The sequence below is a fragment of the Oryza sativa genome, chromosome 8 (assembly GCF_034140825.1).
Source record: "Oryza sativa Japonica Group chromosome 8, ASM3414082v1".
Taxonomy (NCBI): Eukaryota; Viridiplantae; Streptophyta; class Magnoliopsida; order Poales; family Poaceae; genus Oryza; species Oryza sativa.
The window spans coordinates 15,050,566-15,068,778 of record NC_089042.1 but is presented as its reverse complement, the minus strand read 5'-3'; the positions used below and the strand labels follow the sequence as shown (position 1 = coordinate 15,068,778).

The window sequence follows — 18,213 nt, the reverse complement described above, 5'->3', positions numbered from 1 at the left end:
CAAGTCTTTACCGACTTGGCCCAACCAAATAGAAAGAAGGCACCCCATCAGCCCCCAACTCTGCCCCCGCTCCTTTTTTTTTCTTTTTCCTGGAAAATTACTTCGCCGCCGCCGCCGCCGCTCCCTGCCCTCTCCGGTGGAGCGTCGGCTCCGCCGCCAGTTCATCCCTCGTCGCCGGCGGATTTACGGTCCGGGCTCCGGGGATCTCCACCTTTCCCATCGCCTCCCGCGGTTTCGCTCGTACCCGGCCCGCGGGCGGCCGCAGCCTCACGTCGCCGCGCCGCCCCGAACCCTAAGCGGAGCGCCAGGCATGGCGAGCGACGGGCAGCTCAGGGACTGGGTCTCCGACAAGCTCATGTCCCTCCTCGGCTACTCCAAGAGCGTCGTCGTGCAGTACGTCATCAGGCTGGGTAGGCGGCGGCTGGCTGGCTTAGCTCCGTTCCCCCTTTTTCTTTTGTCGCGCCGGATTCGTATGCCCTAAAATTTGGGATTGATGTGTGTGTACGCAGCGAAGGAGTGCTCTTCCACCGGCGACCTCGTGGGGAAGCTCGTCGAATTTGGGTTCACGTCCTCCGCGGAGACCCGGAGCTTCGCCGCGGACATCTACGCCAAGGTTCCCAGGAAGGCCAGCGGTATCAGCGTACGCTCAGATTGCTCCTCATTTGTTGCTCGTTCAAGTTGATGAGCAGCCACTGTTTGTTTGCTGATGGAATGAGTTGTGTTTTTCATCTCTGTCTCAGAATTACCAGAAACAGGAAAGAGAGGCAGCAAAGCTTGTGAAGAAACAGAGCACTTACAAACTGTTGGCTGATGAGGAGGACAACGATGCTGAAACCATCACATCGACGAGTCGACAGAGCTCCGCGAGTACATCCTCTAAGAGTAGAAAGCATTTTAGGAGGAAAGCTGAAGACCAGGACGATGGGAATGATGATGATGTAAGTGTAAGGCAGGCGCAGTAGCATGCTTTGGTTATGCCCCTTTCACATATTGTGACCCTGTGTCTCAACTCTTGTAATGTTTTAGGAAACAAAAATAAAACAGGATTCTGGGAGGAATGTGAAAAGACGAACAGAAGAGGTGGATGATGAAGATGATGGTAATGATACTGATGTAAGTTCTTCCAGGAACCACATTTTCCTTTTCATGAAATATTGGAAGTACGGTTGTTCAAATTAAGACGTGCTGAATGTGATTCAATGTTTGATGGCTTGTAGGAAGAGCAAGAAAGGATAAGAGATCAGCAGGAAAGAGCTCAGCTAGAAAAAAACATGAGAGAAAGAGATGCAGCCAACACTCGAAAGGTAAGCTGATATTCCTTGTATTTTCCAATTGTCTAATAATGACAATTTTCCTCTAGAAAGGGTGATGCCATTCCTTTCTTTTTGAAGAAATCAGTATCCTAAAAGTTGTCCGAGTAAACCTGATAAATGGCCAATACAATAGGCCCCATTTCTGTTCCAATAATTTTGCACTACTTTGAGAAGGGTTAGCTAATTAAGCTAGCTGGTTCTTTGCATGATATGGTCAGTTACCATTTAAGGCCAGTTAATCATTTTGTTTTAGTTTCTATAGAAAAATGATCAATCTTTGTGGTAATTGTTAAATGATCTCCAATTCCTCTTGGATCTGCTTTATTCTGTATTCATGCGGATTGACATCCTTCCTTTTTATGAGGAAGGTTTTATTTCTAACCTGACTAGACAATCTAGTTAAGTGTATCAGCAAAAACCTAAGATGTGAACGTTGCCATTTTGGTACAGAGATCTAACTCTGACTTCAGTATGCAGTGATATTTAGATTGGGAGTGGTATAAGTATGAAGTAGAATTCCTGAATAATTTTCCTATTTCGACAAAAGGACTAATCAAGAACGCCATATTGGTTAGTGATAACTAATGGTCATGTCACTGGATGTTTTTCAAAACATTAGATTTGTGTATAGTTGAATCCATATCTGCACTTATTTAAGCTGGCACATATCGTATCGTTTTCTGAAGTATTACAGTTCCTTACTGTTCCAGTATTTATGTTCATGAATAATGAAAAGCCCAGTGAAAAATAACTAATGAAACAACAATTCTTGTTTGATCTGAGAGCTGGCTTGTCACCCGCGGAGTTTAATCTGAAAAGTGAAAACAGTCAATTTTGTGTCTTGAAGCCCACTAAGAAAAGTAAATCCTTTGAGAAGCCGACGACCTGCTATGTATATTCGGATGGCCTGCTGTGCCGCTACTTCCATATCTCTAAGAATTCAACTCAGAATTTTAGTGTTTCAAATGGCATATACTTAGGAGGTGCCCAGGAGCAAGGTGTAACCTCTTCCTTCAGTTGGTTTTGTCTGCCTCCTCTAGGCAGCAGCTTAGCCAAATTAACTGGCAACCAAGCCTGCCTAGCCTCAGCACCTCTTAAAGAGACCTTTGGTTATATCTTGGTTAAATTTAATTGTTTTACCTTAGCTATCTGCTCAGGTAGATTAGTTATGTTCATTAAACTCACTTCCACAATCTAAATGTGAGGGCACATAATTTAGTTGTGAAATATATATCTTGAGAGAACACAAAAAAGACAAGCATTGAGTTGATCAGGTTCCTTGAACTAATATTTGCTCATGGTTTATTTTCTATAGTTGATGGAGCGACAGTTATCTAAGGAGGAACAAGGTATGGCTAGTTGGACGTGTAAATGTTATCTGCTTCACTAGTTCATTGTTATCATTGTGAAATGTATTGATTTGATATCATTTGGCAGAGGAGATCACCAGGAGATCTCAAGCAATGGACAAGAATGACACTTCAGATCTGAGGTTTTTTCCCTTGCAATATTTGTTGTTCTCTTTGTCTGCTCGTATTTTTTTTCTGCAGTTCTCAACATGTGTAACAAATCAGTTTGAATTTGTAACAAGTCAGTTAAAACCTGGTAATTGGAAATAGTTGATCCTATCAGTAATTTATGAGAAATGCACATTTCTGAAAGAGCTTCAGTTTTGGGTGAACATGTTCATGAAATTGAGCACAAATGGTGGTTGGTATTCCATGTTCGTAGTGTTCCCATGTGGTAAATTGTCTATCCTCGCATTTGGAGATGAAAAATAAGGTAGTATACAGATAAATCACTATTTTGGTTCTTGATTACCGTAGTTTTCATCTATTTTACTCTAACCAGAGAAGAGAGATCAAACAACAAACTTAGATTTAAATATATTCGTTGATGTAGGTGAAGTTTCACTTGTATGTTCTGTGTACTTCTCTTTCAGCAAGTACTACTAATAATTGGAATAAACTGATGGCATTGATATATAGTATATCAGTTGTTCCTTGTTCCTATAGGCATTGTATACTCCATGCCTACTCTTGTTGTGCTAATAAATGCAAATGCATATGGCTTTGTTTTGAATGGTCATATTATTAATAAGTGAATGCTGATTGTAATTGCCCTCTTCTCGCCATTGCATTGATTTGAAGCACTTCCTTTTGATTTGTAGATTTAATGTACCTTCCTTATGCAAAAAGCCACATAATTACACTGACCAGTTCTTTGAGAGTTGACTCTTCTTTCCAAATCAATTTGCAGAAAATTTTCAAGGCAAGCCTACTTACAGAAGAGAAGGGACAAAAAAATCGATGAGATCAGGTACTGTGTTCAGTACAAGAGTACTTCTATTATAGGTTTAGGTTCATTTCTGTTGAATTCATTCCTTTTCGTTTTAGTAACTGGTAGAGGTATTAACTTACTATATCTTGGGAGTTCATTGCAGGGATGAAATTCTAGATCATGAGTACATTTTTCAGGATGTGAAACTAACTGAAGCAGAAGAAAAGGAGTTCAGGTGATAATTCTAAGTCCTATACAAACTATTCTCTGCTACCAAATTTCGACCAACAATATTCGACCAGATTGGCTTATGCCCTTATGGATTTCTCTATTTATAAGATGCATGGACATAAATTTTAGAATGCGCATCCGCAAGTAATCTTGATATCTGATGATTCCTGTGTGTAGATACAAAAAGAAGATTTATGATCTTGTGAAGGAGCATGTTGAGAGTGCAGATGATGTTGCTGAGGTAAGTTCTTCTATCCTGGGTAATATTGTCATTATTCTGTTTAGTTTAAGTACAGCAATTGCTACTCAGTACTCAGTAATTAGAGTACTACTGTATCATTCCTTGCCAATCATGTTTATTTATTTTAAAGTGCTATTAGGTATAGTAAGTACTAACTACTGGTTTGCCCTCTTTGCTACTTATACAAAATAATCCAAAAAATGCATCCATGAAGTAATCTGTAATATTTGGTTACTCTTGAACTAACCTTTCATTGGTTGTACTAAAATTGTGATTACCTATAATTCTGACTGCAATCACAATCAGACATCATGTAATTATGTTTGTTTGTCCATCACAAGTGACCTATATCCATATGATCATACCATGTGTCAGAATGGTTCCTGTTCGACACTCTTAGTCTTCAAACATAATTTCTTAAAATTCAGGCTAATAAGAATATAAAATTACTTCAACATTGTCTAACGCCAAGAAATCATAAACATGTGAATTTCAGTACAAAATGCCTGAAGCTTATGACATGGGTGACAGTGTCAATCAAGAAAAGAGATTCTCTGTAGCAATGCAGCGTTACAAGTAAGTTATAATTTCGTAGGACTGATATATGAAAGTGTAATTTGCGAGGACTTCATTTGCACATCTTGATTTTCTGAATTTGCACATGAAGAGATCCTGAGGCCAGGGATAAAATGAATCCTTTTGCTGAACAAGAAGCATGGGAAGAGCACCAAATAGGTATAGTGTTCTGCAATCACATTGAGCTTCAAATATTTGTGCCTTTTAAGGCATTGTTTTAGCTCTGCCTCTGTGTTGTATATTTAGCAAGGGACTAACTTGATATACTTGATTCAGGAAAGTCTAAACTGCAATTTGGATCAAAAGATAGGAAGCGGTCTTCTGATGATTATCAGTAAGTTGGTTACTATATTTTGGTGTCTTCTGAATTATTCATTGGCAAAAATCTCCAGAGAACGTATGATCTATAGCATATAAGACATTCCCTCCATCCCAAAATATGAGGCGTGCATGTCTTTTACACGGTCTTCGATACTATACTTTGACCATTAGTTTCTTTTGTAATATATTATCACCAACTATAATATTCATCATAAGAAAGTATTATGAGACATGAATCTAATCGTATCATATGCTTGACATTAAAAAATGAATATTATTAGTTTAATTATTAGTCAAACGTACAAATGTTGACTTTCCTAAAATCGTGGATGCCTTATATTTTTGGACAGAGGGACTAGTTCTTTTAGTGGACTGCTCTTAATTATGTCAAGCTTGTTGGATTGTGTTGTTGTAGAAACTAGTAGGCAATTTTTTCAAGTTTTGTTACTTGTAAGTTAGTTTGGTCTCAGTCATTAATAAACTGGCTATTCTTGGGAATTGAACTGGACTAATACCCCATAATGAAAGCTTAATAAGTCAAAATTAACTTTTCTTTGTTGCCTTGACTGGCCTGTTGTTTAACAATTGATTGCTGCTTACACCCATGTTCACCTTCTTAGGTATGTATTCGAAGATGGCATTGATTTTGTTAAATCTTCAGTCATAGAAGGAACGCAGGTAATTGGCCACTTGTTTTTTTATTCTCTCCGGTTGAAATGGATTGAAAATATTGTTTTACTGACATGTCTTATTTATAGCATGAAGAAGACTCAGATCAAGAGGATATCGATGAAAAGGATATGTTAAAAAGGGAGCTCCAGGTGTGTGCAACTAGATTCATATCTGATAATGCAAAGTATTCGCTGTAACTTTCCTTTAGAAGTTACAACACAACTATCTACTTCAGAACATAGCAATTGCTTGGTTTAGTTCCTTCAGTTGTCCATCTTTGGTTTCTGTTATATGTTCCAGCATGTTTCTTTGAACCAGGATGAGCGTAAAACTCTTCCAATCTATAAATTCAGGGATGAACTGCTCAAGGCTGTTGAAGAGTATCAGGTTTGCATTAATCCAAATTCCAAAACTTGTGTGACAATTTTCTTTTAATAACGAATAACGTTTCAACACTACACTCCCCCAGAGTCGAAATAACAAAATTTTGATGTTTCACTCCTTTGCCTTCCGCAATCCATACTGTTTAAATTGATAAAACTTCCACAGTTCATCCCAGTTTTAACTGCATAAATGAAAGGACTAAGGTCTGATTCTAGTTGTTTTTATTTGATTATGGTTTAATACGCCCACAATGCTGCTCTACTTGAATTTTTAGGCATTTAATTCCTTGTAGGTTATTGTCATAGTAGGAGAAACTGGCTCTGGTAAAACAACACAAATACCTCAATATCTTCATGAAGCTGGATATACAGCAAAAGGAAAGGTATGCCATCGACATTTTGGGTTCTATTTCATTATTGCCAAGGAAGTTCAATAGTGCATATATAAGGTACTAGGTATAAATTATTTTATATAATGTCCCTCAAATTCTGCATGCCATTTTCCTTACAACATTCTATCTGGTTCTATCTATAATTCTAGCGACTTCTTGGCTCCTGCATGGTACTCAGCACTAATTTTATAAATTGCAGGTGGCATGTACACAACCTCGTCGAGTTGCAGCAATGAGTGTTGCAGCGAGGGTGTCCCAAGAGATGGGCGTTAAACTAGGACATGAGGTTTGTTCTTTTCACAGTTGTCACATCACATTGTAGAATTCGCAGTTGTCACATCACATTATAGAGTGCCATATATGTTTGTGTCGTGGATATTCTGTCATATCAGCTTAATTTTCTATGAAATTTGTTACATTTAATCCCACTCAACAGGTTGGCTACTCTATAAGGTTTGAGGATTGCACGTCTGAGAAAACATTGATTAAGTATATGACTGATGGCATGCTTCTGAGGGAGTTTCTTGGCGAACCAGATTTGGCAAGCTATAGGTATCTATTAGGATATCCTCTTTTTTTTTTTCTTCCCAACCAAAATGATTTGCCATATTGCACTGGCCTCATCCCTGTTTTAATTTTGGTGCAGTGTTGTTATGGTTGATGAGGCTCATGAGCGTACACTGTCTACTGATATCTTATTTGGTTTGGTGAAGGTTAGCATTCGTGGTGACATATGTTATTGTTTCCAGAAGCAGACACATGGTCAATAACTCTTGTGTGTGATGCTTTACCTGCAGGATATTTCACGGTTTCGACCAGATCTAAAGTTGCTCATTTCAAGTGCAACCCTTGATGCAGAAAAATTTAGTGACTACTTTGATTCAGCTCCTATTTTCAAGATACCTGGGAGGCGATATCCTGTTGAAGTTCATTATACAAAAGCTCCAGAAGCAGATTATATAGATGCAGCCATTGTCACTGTTTTGCAGATACATGTGACGCAACCCCCTGGTGATATTCTTGTATTCCTTACAGGACAAGAAGAAATTGAAACAATTGATGAAATCCTTAAACACAGAACAAGAGGCTTAGGCACAAAGATTGCAGAACTACTTATCTGTCCTATATATGCAAATCTGCCAACTGAACTTCAAGCTAAGATATTTGAGCCCACCCCAGAGGGTGCTCGGAAGGTTGTTCTGGCCACTAATATAGCAGAGACTTCATTGACCATTGATGGTATAAAGTATGTCGTTGATCCAGGCTTTTGTAAGATCAAGTCATACAATCCCCGAACAGGGATGGAATCTCTACTTATCAACCCTATCTCAAAGGCATCAGCAAACCAGAGGGCAGGAAGATCTGGACGCACTGGACCAGGAAAATGCTTCCGCCTGTACACAAGTTATAATTACATGCATGACCTTGAGGATAATACTGTTCCAGAGATTCAAAGAACCAACCTTGCAAATGTTGTGCTTACACTTAAGAGTCTTGGTATTCATGACTTGGTTAACTTTGATTTTATGGATCCACCTCCATCAGAGGCTCTATTAAAGGCCCTGGAACAACTCTTTGCTCTCAGTGCACTCAACAGTCGTGGAGAATTGACCAAGACTGGCAGAAGAATGGCAGAGTTTCCATTGGACCCTATGTTGTCAAAGATGATAGTAGCTTCAGAGAAATATAAGTGCTCTGATGAGGTCATCTCCATTGCATCCATGTTGTCAGTTGGCAATTCTATATTCTATCGTCCAAAGGATAAACAAGTGCATGCAGACAATGCAAGGTTGAACTTCCACACTGGCAATGTTGGGGATCATATAGCTCTACTCAATGTAATCTTATTTGTCCTTGTATTGTTTTCAGCATGTTATTAGGCCCATTGGATTTAAGCAATCAAAGGGCTAATTTCTTTATTTGTTCCTTTTAGGTTTACAACTCATGGAAAGAAACAGACTATTCAACACAGTGGTGCTATGAAAACTATATACAGGTCAGTTTTTAGTTCCATGATGTTAACCTGATTTCTAGTAGTTCCATTTAAATATTTATCATGTAGACTTAATAGTTACAAGCAATTATTTTTTGGTTTTCTTCATACCATTGTCAGTCTTTTCGTGTTCCATTCATCCATTGTAATTAGTTATGTCTTAATACTTCCAATGTCCAATGTGGAATGACCCATGGTGATTTTAATGCTAGTTTGTTTTGTACTCCTATACCTTATTTAACCACGTGTGCAGTCACCAAATGGTAAATATCAGTTGTTTGAGGGGTGTCAACTGCAGAACATAGTTATCCTGGTATATGGTGCGAGAGCATTTTGACCCTCTAGTCGTACAACTCAATTGACTCTTGCTAACTTCTCCAATATAAGTTTTGGTCAACACAGTGTGAAGGGAAACACATTTGACAATTATCCTGTTTTTTACTTCAAACTAGTCAGGGCCTTGCTAAAACCTGAAATTACAACCCAATCCTGGCACACAAAAATGGAGACTTTGACAGATTAACAAGTAACACAAATTTGCTTCAGATGCACCATAGGGATATAAACGAACCTATAGGACTACTAACATCCTTATTGAATGAACATAGGGACTAACCTTGCTTCGCATAACTTGATGTTTTGAGACCAACACCTATGGAAGCATCGGACTGTGATGGAAAAATCCTACTGATATACTAGTCCTACTGAGTGGATAATCCTCCCACACCATATCAAAAGAGTCTGGTATCTGAAATGGAAGTGGTGCCAAATCTAGGGTGAAGGAAGAATACTTTTCTTGGAAGAGATGTGGGAGCTCATGATGAGCAGGGCTCGTTCACTAAAACATCATTTATAAATATGCCTTCAATTTGTAAATCATTATGGGTGGATTTTCTGCTGGCTATTATATTCAGTATAATATAATACATGTAAACACCTTAGGGCAAGTTTTATTGTGGAGGTGATAGTCACCCTTAATTTAGTCCATATCATCAACTCACTACTTAAGAGGCAATATATACAACAAATTACCTGTAGCACACTTGCCCCAATACATCATATTAATTTTACTTTATGTTTCCTATCAATTCATTGGTCTCTTTTTCTCATCTCTCTTGGAGTTTGTGTAGATTCATTGGTCTCTTGTTCTCATCTCTCTTGGAGTTTGTGTAGATTCATTGGTCTCTTGTTCTCATCTCTCTTGGAGTTTGTGTAGAGGTTGCTCCTTGCATGAGAGTTGTCTCCTTCTCTCTCCTTTCATATCTCTCATCCACCTCATCGTGGGAGCTTACATGGCACTTAGGGGCAAGTGTGTAGAGGCTTATAGCACTTGCCCTTAGTTAACCTTGTTGCTGGTCATGTAATAAACATCCATGCACTGCATCAATATTGTGCTGTTATCTTTGGTTCTTCAAGTTTGTCCGACATATTCTTTTCCTTGGATAAACCAGGTCCGCAGCATGAAGAGAGCAAGAGATATTCGTGATCAACTGGAGGGACTTCTAGAAAGAGTTGAGATTGAGATTTCTTCAAATGCCAGCGATTTGGATGCTATTAAAAAGGCTATAACATCAGGTGTGTGCTTTCAATTTTCTGTTTGCAAATTTTCTGAAAATATATATTTTTTAACATGAGTGCTCGTGATGTAGGTTTCTTCCATCATTCTTCACGGTTGCAGAAGAATGGTTCATATAGAACTGTTAAGAACCCTCAAACTGTATTTATTCATCCTAGTTCTGGATTAGCACAGGCAAGTTCTTTCGTTTACTGCTCTTGTTTTGTTTTTAATCCTTGATATGATAGCCTTGTGTTTGCAAGTTATAGTTCTAAACTTCTGTATGCTTATTGAGTGCAGGTACTTCCTCGATGGGTAATATACCATGAATTAGTCCTTACAACAAAAGAATATATGCGTCAGGTCTGCACAACTAAATCAGAATTTTGGCAGAACTATAACAATTGCTTAGTTCGTGTGAATGATTGTATATGATATGAACACTGCAGGTAACGGAACTGAAGCCCGACTGGCTGGTAGAAATAGCGCCACACTATTATCAACTAAAAGACGTTGACGACAGTAAGTGTGGATTCTATGTTATTATTTAGTGCAAGCTAATTTATAGGCAGGTTGTGTATCGGCTGTGGGTTACTAAAGCCATTTTTTCCTCTCACAGCTGGGACTAAGAAGCTGCCTAAGGGCCAAGGACGAGCTGCATTGTAACCACCCCCTGTGATCGAAGGTTTTTATCTTAAAAGATTCAGAGCCTAGATGGCATAGAGTGAAAATGTACATAGCTCCTCTTTTAGTTCTTAGGTATTGATCCCTGCCTCATCTCGATTAGCAGTCAATTGTCGATTACGCGGGCATATATTTCGAGAGACGTGCTGGCATGTACACGGCTGTAATTTGTATCAGCTTTGTGTTGATGTAGAGATGTAGATACTGCACAACCTGATGCCTACTAGGACTAAAGTTCTGCATGTTTACCTATGCTTGGAAAATAACGAAGAGGATATGCTGCACCAACCTGTTTCTGCCATTCTGCCGTGTGCCATATGCATACATGAAAATATTTCATACTACCTCTATCCCATTATTAAAGGGCTGTCTGGACAGGATTGTTTAATGACCAGGTTTTCTCAGACTGTATAGAACAGCATGATGTCTGGACAGAAAGACTAGTTGAGCGCGCTACGGGCGCACTGGGCAAAATTAAGTGGGCTTGTAGGTTGCCCACTGGGTTAGCGGCTAGGCCCGCCCTGACTGTACGTTAGCAGGTGTGTGGAGCTGGGCTTGCCTAAGGGTGTGTTTGGTTACTCGTATCTACCTAGTCTGGCCCATCTTTCTCATACAGGATGAGTTGGCCCTGGCTAAGAGGATACACGTGCAGCTGTTTGGTTTTCTGCATCAATCTAACCTGGCTAGTATGAGATACTATTTGGTTATTTGCACGAGAGATATGGTTCGAACGAGATTTTGTTTGGTTGATTGTATGAACTATAGGTAAGAGGATATCTTTTTCTTTAGGGTGATATTACCGCTTGAAGACATGGAATAATTCTACTACTTTAGAGTTTAGTCAACTGAACTTTTTTTCTATATCAATCTTTCTATTGGTAAAACAATTCATCGATTCAACTAATATAGCATACAGTGAATTTTTCTATATTACGGACTAATTACCGGCTGAAGAAAGGTAGAAAAAAGGAAGGGAAAAAACACAGAATCAATCATGGTACCGCCATTGTTTAATCAACCACGGAAGAAGAGGAAAAATAAAAAGAAAACAAGGAGAAAATGTATGGCTTGGTGCCCTAGGTGCGCTGGGCTGGTTAGCTAAGTTGGCTGAGCTAAGGGTTAGGATAGGCAGGCCGGCCGATTAGGCTGGCTGGTTATAAGCACAAGCGAAATGGTATATTTGCAAATGAAAAATAATTTATTAATAAAACTTTTATACATGTATTTTTAACAATCTAAAAGCAAAGGCTGACAAATAAACTACGATGAAAAAAAAAAAATCAAAATCAACTTCAAATCTAAGCTTGAAAATTTAAATTTTGGCTAATAAGTATAAGCATTAGCAAAAAGATGATGCCGTAGTTCTATAAGGTTAGGTCTATAAGGTTAGGGTTTTGGCTCAAGAAGATTTCGAAAATAGTTCAGTAAATCTAAAATATTCTTTTGTAAGGAGCTTAATTTCTAAATATAAATAAAGATTATAGATTAGGGTTTTGTCTTTGCATTTCAAGCGGTTGAAAAGATTTGAAATTTCAATCACCTAAAAAACTGCATCCAAGACTAAAATTACAGCGGTGTGCAATATGCAATATGCAATTTTACCTTTGTCACCTAGAATGTTGTTGTTATATATGGTTCTACTTTATTTTTATCTGAGTTTGAATATTTATTTCATGTTATTTTCTAAGTTTATATGAATTGTAAGTTTCTTTCGTGTAGTTCGGTATTTTTTTTAATTCTTTAGGTTTAAATAGTTTATTACTGATTTTTTTATCTAAGAAAGAGTGAGGAGTGATGAGAAAACTATTAGATTGTCATCCAAGAGAAGAGATAATTGATTGAAATTAATATAGACACTCACTATTTTATATTTGCCACTGGCAAACACAAACAAGGAACCAAGAATATCCAGCATGATGTGATTTTGAAAAATCATTTCTTTTCATTGCTCTAATTTTTTGGTTCTCGAATTTTTTTTATATAATTAGAGAATGTTACAGAGAGTGGATCATGCATAAGCACAGCATGCATGCCATGCATGCGTTGCGGTACCAGTGGTGTTTGGCTAGATGGAGTCCCACTAAGAAATGAAATCTCTCTTTCCGGTCGCAAAGAAATAAAGAACTTTTGTGAGGTGGCCATCTCAATCTTCATTTTGTTTTTCGTAACTGCTTAGATATTAATCACGGTCTTTACTCCGTTTCGACAGTGCTTATATATATAGGCTGCTTGAGCATCTCCAGCAGTAGCCCCTACTTTAGAGCTCCTAAAGATTAAATGGGGGCTGCCACCAATTCTTTAGGACTCTAAAAATATCATTAACTCTAGCAGTAGCCCCTATTTCTTTTTCTCTTTTATTTTAGTATAAATTGTATGTTTGTGTCTACTTTAACACCACAATAATTCAAACATAAATAATTCTAGCGCATGAAATTCAACCATATTGAAATTTAAAATTTTAAACACCATGATTCAAATTTGAATTCAAAATTTTTAACATGAAAATGACATGTCCTACAAGAAAATATTGAACACGACCCATAGTTGACAGAAAATACAACGAAACAAACTACCGAGCACCATGAAGCGCCCACAAATGTTCCATAAGAAAATTTAATTTCCACTATCTCAAATAACAAACTAGACAATTATATTCATAATAATACAGCACGGAGTATATATTTAACACTCAAAGCCTATAAAAAGAAGTGCTACGTACTAACTGATAACTCTACTGATCCATAGCAACGACAGTTCAATGCAGTGCTACTAGTATGTACAGTGCCACAATCCAATGCAGTGCTACTAGTACAAGCACAGTGTTTGAGATTCTTCTCTACCACCGAAGAAGTCTACTACTCCTACAGTTCTAAAAAAAAAAATAAAACAAATCAATGTCCAGCACAAAAAGTGGTCAAGTATAATACTACTACTTCTATGCTAGTAGTACTCCTACCACACAGATTAGTTCAATACAGAAAACTCTACGGGGGCAGAGAGCGGCGAGCAGAGGGCGGTATGTAGGCTGGCTTGGAGCAGTGGCCCTCCGGCAGTGCGTAGGCGGCGGCCCTCCATCCGGTGGGCCAATGGGGCAGCGTGGGGGCGGGTAGCCGTTGGCTCTCCTGCTGGCGAGCGGATAGCGGCATGCGGGCGGACAGCGGTAGGGACGATGGCTCTGCAGCGGGAGGACCATGGCTGTGCGGGGTGGTGTGTGCACAGCAACGTGCAGACCGACGGCGGGAGGTGGTGCGACACCGTGTGGACGGCGGACTCGTGAGGGCGGCGGCCGGAGGCCCTTGCGGATGATGGGTGACAGAGGTAGGGGAAATTCTCACCTTTTTGTGCCAATCTTGCCGGAGGTGTAGGGGAATCGATGGCCGCCGGCGCCGGAGCCTAGATGAGATCCAGCGTCGCGGTGCCGCACAGGAATGTGACGAGAGCGCGAAAGTGAATTGTCGTTTGGCGCCAGAAAAATGTCGATGGGGGCTGTGCTCGGAGCCCCCAGGACTAGGGGCTTGGGGGTGGATCTGAGGGCCTCCTCATTTTGGGGGCTGGGTTTAGAGTCTCTGCTGGATCTAGTTTTTTTATGTTAACCCTCATAATTTGTTTAGGGACTGGGTTTAAGGTCCCTGCTGGAGATGCTGAAAAGATATATAATGAACATATATTAATCAACTATTAACTACTACAATTAAAATTGATTTATTTGATCTTTTTTAAAAACTTTTACATAAAATTTTATTGTATTAAAACACACGGCTTAGCAAAATTAGGAAGCGTGCTCATAAAAAATACTGTAAGGAAAAAAAAAAGAAGTCAAGAACCAGCTATCGACTCAAAATTCAATGAGAGAACGTGATCAATCGAAAAACTTCACCCCTCTATCAAAGTCCTCGCAGACCTTGACGTGCCGGGCCACGTCCTCCTTGTCGACGACGGCGGCCATCTCCCGGCACTCCGCCTCGCCCACCCGCGGCGGCGTGAGGTTGCACGGCTCCATGGACACGGCTCGCCGGCACGGCGGCGCGGGGACCCTGTGGCCGTGCGCGGGCATCAGGATCGTCGGCCGCACGCCCGCGAGGCTGCTGCCCACGTACCCGAACGTCGACATCCCGGACGTGACGAGCTCGTCGGAGAACCCCAGCAGGAGGATCTCCGCCAGCGCCTTCTGGTTGTGGAACAGCCTCTGCGTCGCCTGCCTCTCCTCGTGCGTCGGCTGGAACACCCCCACCCTCACCCTTCCCCTCGTCGCGTGCTCGTAGTACGTCGCCCGGATCCTCTCGTAGTAGTCCGGGTACAGCGACGCGATCAGGATGGCCGAGTAGTTGCCGCCACCGCTGCCATTGCTGCTGTTGCTGTCGTACGCCGTGGCAAGATCGTCGTCGTTGTCGTTGTCGGTGGTGGTTTCCGGTAGAACGTGTTCTTGGCGGGAGCAGGTGAGGATCTGATTGTAGAGGTCGTCGACGGGGATGGAGGCGAAGTTGAACATCCTGATCTGGACGCCGATGCGGCGGCTTGCCTGGGCTAGGTAGGAGTTGTAGTAGCGTGTCACCATGCCCCACACGGCGTTGGTCGGGTGGAGGAGGTAGCGGGCGAGGAGGTGGCACGCGCTCTCCTTCGCCGGGAACAGCCGCCGGAGCTCGCCGTTGAACTCGGCGACGGAGTAGAGCGACGGGACGAAGTAGAGGTCGCTGTACAGCAGCAGCCAGTTCACCTTGGCGAGCGCGCGCTGGTCGTCGCCGCAGAAGAAGAGCTTGTCCGCCATCTGGTACCCTAGGCTCAGGTACACGTACGCCGGCGGCGGCGGCAGCGCGGCCGTGGCGTTCTTTGATGCCGGGTCGTCGTCGTTGTTGACGACGGCGGTGATCTTCTTCTTGTTCAGGAGGGTCGTGTACGACTGCTCGGGCCTCGGCCCGAGGCCGAAGAGGTTGGCGACGGGGAAGTCCGGCGGGAGCAGCCATGTCGCGCCGGGGAAGGGCTCGCAGAAGAGGTCGGAGGAGTCATGGGGCAGGTCGACGAGGAGGACGCGGTCGGTGAGGAGCGCGTAGAGGAAGCCGCTCACCATGGACAGCATGCGGTTGCCGAGGCCGTCGAAGGGGAGCCAGACGACGTAGTTGCACTCCACGCCGCCGGCGCTGCGGCCGGACCGGAGCTGCTCGACGGAGCGGTTGTACAGCGGCGTCCCCGGCGCGCACCTCCGGTGCCGAGCCTCGTAGGCGCGCAGCTTGTCCAGGAGGTGCGGCGACGGCGCGTAGGGGAAGTGCTTGTAGTAATGCGCCGCCTGGTACCGGCTCCGGCACGACCGCCGGTCCATGCCCGGCGCCAGCAGCCCGCCGAGGAGCTCGTCGGCATGCTTGGCGGCGCCACCGCCATGAGAAGGGTTTTTCGTCGTAAACCCTCCGTTCATCGCGGACAGCTTGGAGCTCGCGATCTGCAGAACCTCCGACGCGCTCTCCCGCCCGAGGACGAAGAACGCGAAGAGGAGCAGCGCCACCAGGCAGCCGACGACCAGCACCCGTCGCCACCGCTCCTTCTCCTCCCTCCTCGGCGCGCCGCCGCCGCACGGCTCCCGCTCCGCCGCCACAGCCGCAGCGTCGTCGTGCTCCAGCTTTGTCGGCACGCCTCCCGCTCCGGCGCCGCTCATCTCCATCGTCGATGCACCACCACCACTGCACGTTCGCGCATGGCCGATCGGGAGCGGCCGCGTCGAGGCTTAATTTTGTACTAAGTTGGCGCTTGAGTTGCCGTTCATTAGCGTCGCACCGTGTATTGAAGATCGCGGCACGATCCGGCCGTGAAGTTGACTTGGCAGGTATATTTTGTTTGCGTATCAAGCTAGATCGAGCATGAATTCAACGAGTTCGATCGCGAGGACTAGTAGGAGCATGTAACGTAGAAGTATGTTTGTACCAAATAAATCAGGACCACTTTTAAGCTTTGTTTAGTTACCTGCATCGGTAATAAAGCTGACGTTGCCGTCACGTTTCTTCTTCAAGTTGGCATGTTTTCAAATTATTTATTGTTAAACTTTGTTTAATCAAATATTTTAATTGTTTTTTGAAATATATTTTTAACTTTGATGATCAGTTTACATATAGTGTTAATATCGTAAGATTCATGTTTTTAGTTCACCGTAAGAATACTTTCATATTACATATAAGTCATATGTTGTTAATCTATTGAAATTGATGATCAAATTGGCAACTTTTAATTTATGAAAACTATAACGGCTAACAGTTTAAAACTAAGGGATACTAGGTTTATTATTCGTCTAAGTTGCTTTCATTGAATAATAGGACTCTAGGAGTAGTTGAGACTTAAGAACTTTGACTGCGGTGTGCAGGAGTTACTTGAGCGAGTTTAATACTACAACCAAATGTTATCCTTTTCTTTTGTGTTCTCTCTCTATCACATATACTTGTAGATTGGTATATAGTCTGCTATCGCACCTAATTTAATAGCTAAGCGTCGTATGTAGATGTGAGCAGCCTACAGACCGAACCAGCATATGTATTCAACCGTGCGCAATTAAGTATAGAAACTGGAAGTTTTGTAACTTCCTCTCTACTAAAAGTGACGCCTCATTATAAAAAAATATTGAGCATTAATTTTACGGTTACTATATTTTGTCGACGGAAAAGAAATGCGAAATTACATATAGCTGTACCTGCTCCTCTGACGATCAGGAAAGTGCATGTTATAGCGTGAGATGCATGCATCTTGACTACAAATCAAACTAGATGTTTAACCCAATTAATTAAATTCTTTCTGACGTTAGATGGAATGGCAGACTGCTGCCATTTCAATTCAGTCATACTCCCCTCTTTTTTAAATGATAATGCTGTTATTTTTAAACGGGTGTTTAATCATTTATCTTATTAAAAACTTTTATGTAAATGTATAAGATATAAATCATGCTTAAAATATTTTGAGTGGTAAAAAATCTTACAACAAAATAAATTATAATTACGTAATTTTATAGAGTAAATTTCACAAAACTACATATTTTATGGTTCAAGTTGCAGAAAACCACACATATTTTGACACTTGGCACTTAAGTATATATATTTTGGTAGTTTAGTTTCACAAAACCACACTATCGATGAATGGATTCACTTGTGATATGACGACGTGGTTGTTGCATCTAGTATGAGGACGTGGCATCATATTAATTTCGTGCAATGGCTAGTAATAGGATGCCATGTCCTCGTCCTAGGTGAAACAACCACATCATCTCGCGGGTGAATCTATACATCGATAGTATAGTTTTGTGAAACTACACGACCAAAATATATGTACTCAAGTGCCAAGTGTCAAAGTGCGTGTTGTTTTCTATAACTTGGACCACAAAATATGTAGTTTTGTGAAATTTACTCAATTTTTTAATAAGACGAATTTGGTCAAGCGTGTGATAAAAAAGTTAACGGTGTCATCTATTAAAATACAAAGATGATGCTCTGCTATGCTTAAGAAAGTCACATTCTGAAAGGGCTAACACTAACTAATTAAGGCATTGCCACGAAGTTCAGAGTCTTCAGACTACAGACCTGCAGATGACAAGGCTGAAATCCA

The 18,213-nt window shown here is 41.4% G+C and overlaps 2 protein-coding genes across 3 annotated transcripts; one reads left to right on the top strand and one right to left on the bottom strand.

Moving 5' to 3' along the window:
- The first annotated feature begins 91 nt into the window (after window positions 1–91).
- On the top strand, window positions 92–10,942 carry LOC4345304 (pre-mRNA-splicing factor ATP-dependent RNA helicase DEAH1). 2 transcript variants are annotated; one of them, XM_015794949.3, is made up of 27 exons: window positions 92–410; window positions 510–640; window positions 741–938; window positions 1,027–1,113; window positions 1,218–1,304; window positions 2,629–2,662; window positions 2,751–2,805; window positions 3,573–3,632; window positions 3,757–3,828; window positions 4,002–4,065; window positions 4,562–4,641; window positions 4,733–4,800; window positions 4,918–4,975; window positions 5,583–5,640; window positions 5,721–5,783; window positions 5,953–6,021; window positions 6,311–6,400; window positions 6,609–6,695; window positions 6,846–6,961; window positions 7,056–7,122; window positions 7,207–8,247; window positions 8,343–8,405; window positions 9,854–9,977; window positions 10,052–10,152; window positions 10,258–10,320; window positions 10,407–10,479; window positions 10,577–10,942. In XM_015794949.3, the coding sequence occupies exons 1-27, from the start codon at window positions 311–313 to the stop codon at window positions 10,621–10,623; spliced, it is 3,156 nt and encodes a 1,051-aa protein (XP_015650435.1). In that variant the 5' UTR covers window positions 92–310; the 3' UTR covers window positions 10,624–10,942. The 2 variants fall into 2 exon arrangements, with proteins under 2 accessions (XP_015650435.1, XP_066159539.1); XM_066303442.1 differs by having other exon boundaries at window positions 5,935–6,021.
- A 3,377-nt stretch (window positions 10,943–14,319) lies between these two features.
- On the bottom strand, window positions 14,320–16,384 carry LOC4345303 (probable fucosyltransferase 8). Its single transcript, XM_015794950.3, has one exon. It carries the CDS (start codon window positions 16,289–16,291, stop codon window positions 14,501–14,503), a length of 1,791 nt encoding a protein of 596 aa, XP_015650436.1. The 5' UTR covers window positions 16,292–16,384; the 3' UTR covers window positions 14,320–14,500.
- Between the last annotated feature and the right edge of the window lie 1,829 nt (window positions 16,385–18,213).

What these genes read in the sequence shown, in the direction of transcription:
- LOC4345304 (XM_066303442.1), top strand. Translation starts at nt 311, where the DNA reads ATGGCGAGCGACGGGCAGCTCAGGGACTGGGTCTCCGACAAGCTCATG. An exon ending in AAAAAAATCGATGAGATCAG is followed by an intron (nt 3,633 to 3,756) that starts GTACTGTGTTCA and finishes AGTTCATTGCAG; the next exon opens with GGATGAAATTCTAGATCATG. An exon ending in ATCATATAGCTCTACTCAAT is followed by an intron (nt 8,248 to 8,342) that starts GTAATCTTATTT and finishes TGTTCCTTTTAG; the next exon opens with GTTTACAACTCATGGAAAGA.
- LOC4345303 (XM_015794950.3), bottom strand. Translation starts at nt 16,291, where the DNA reads ATGGAGATGAGCGGCGCCGGAGCGGGAGGCGTGCCGACAAAGCTGGAG.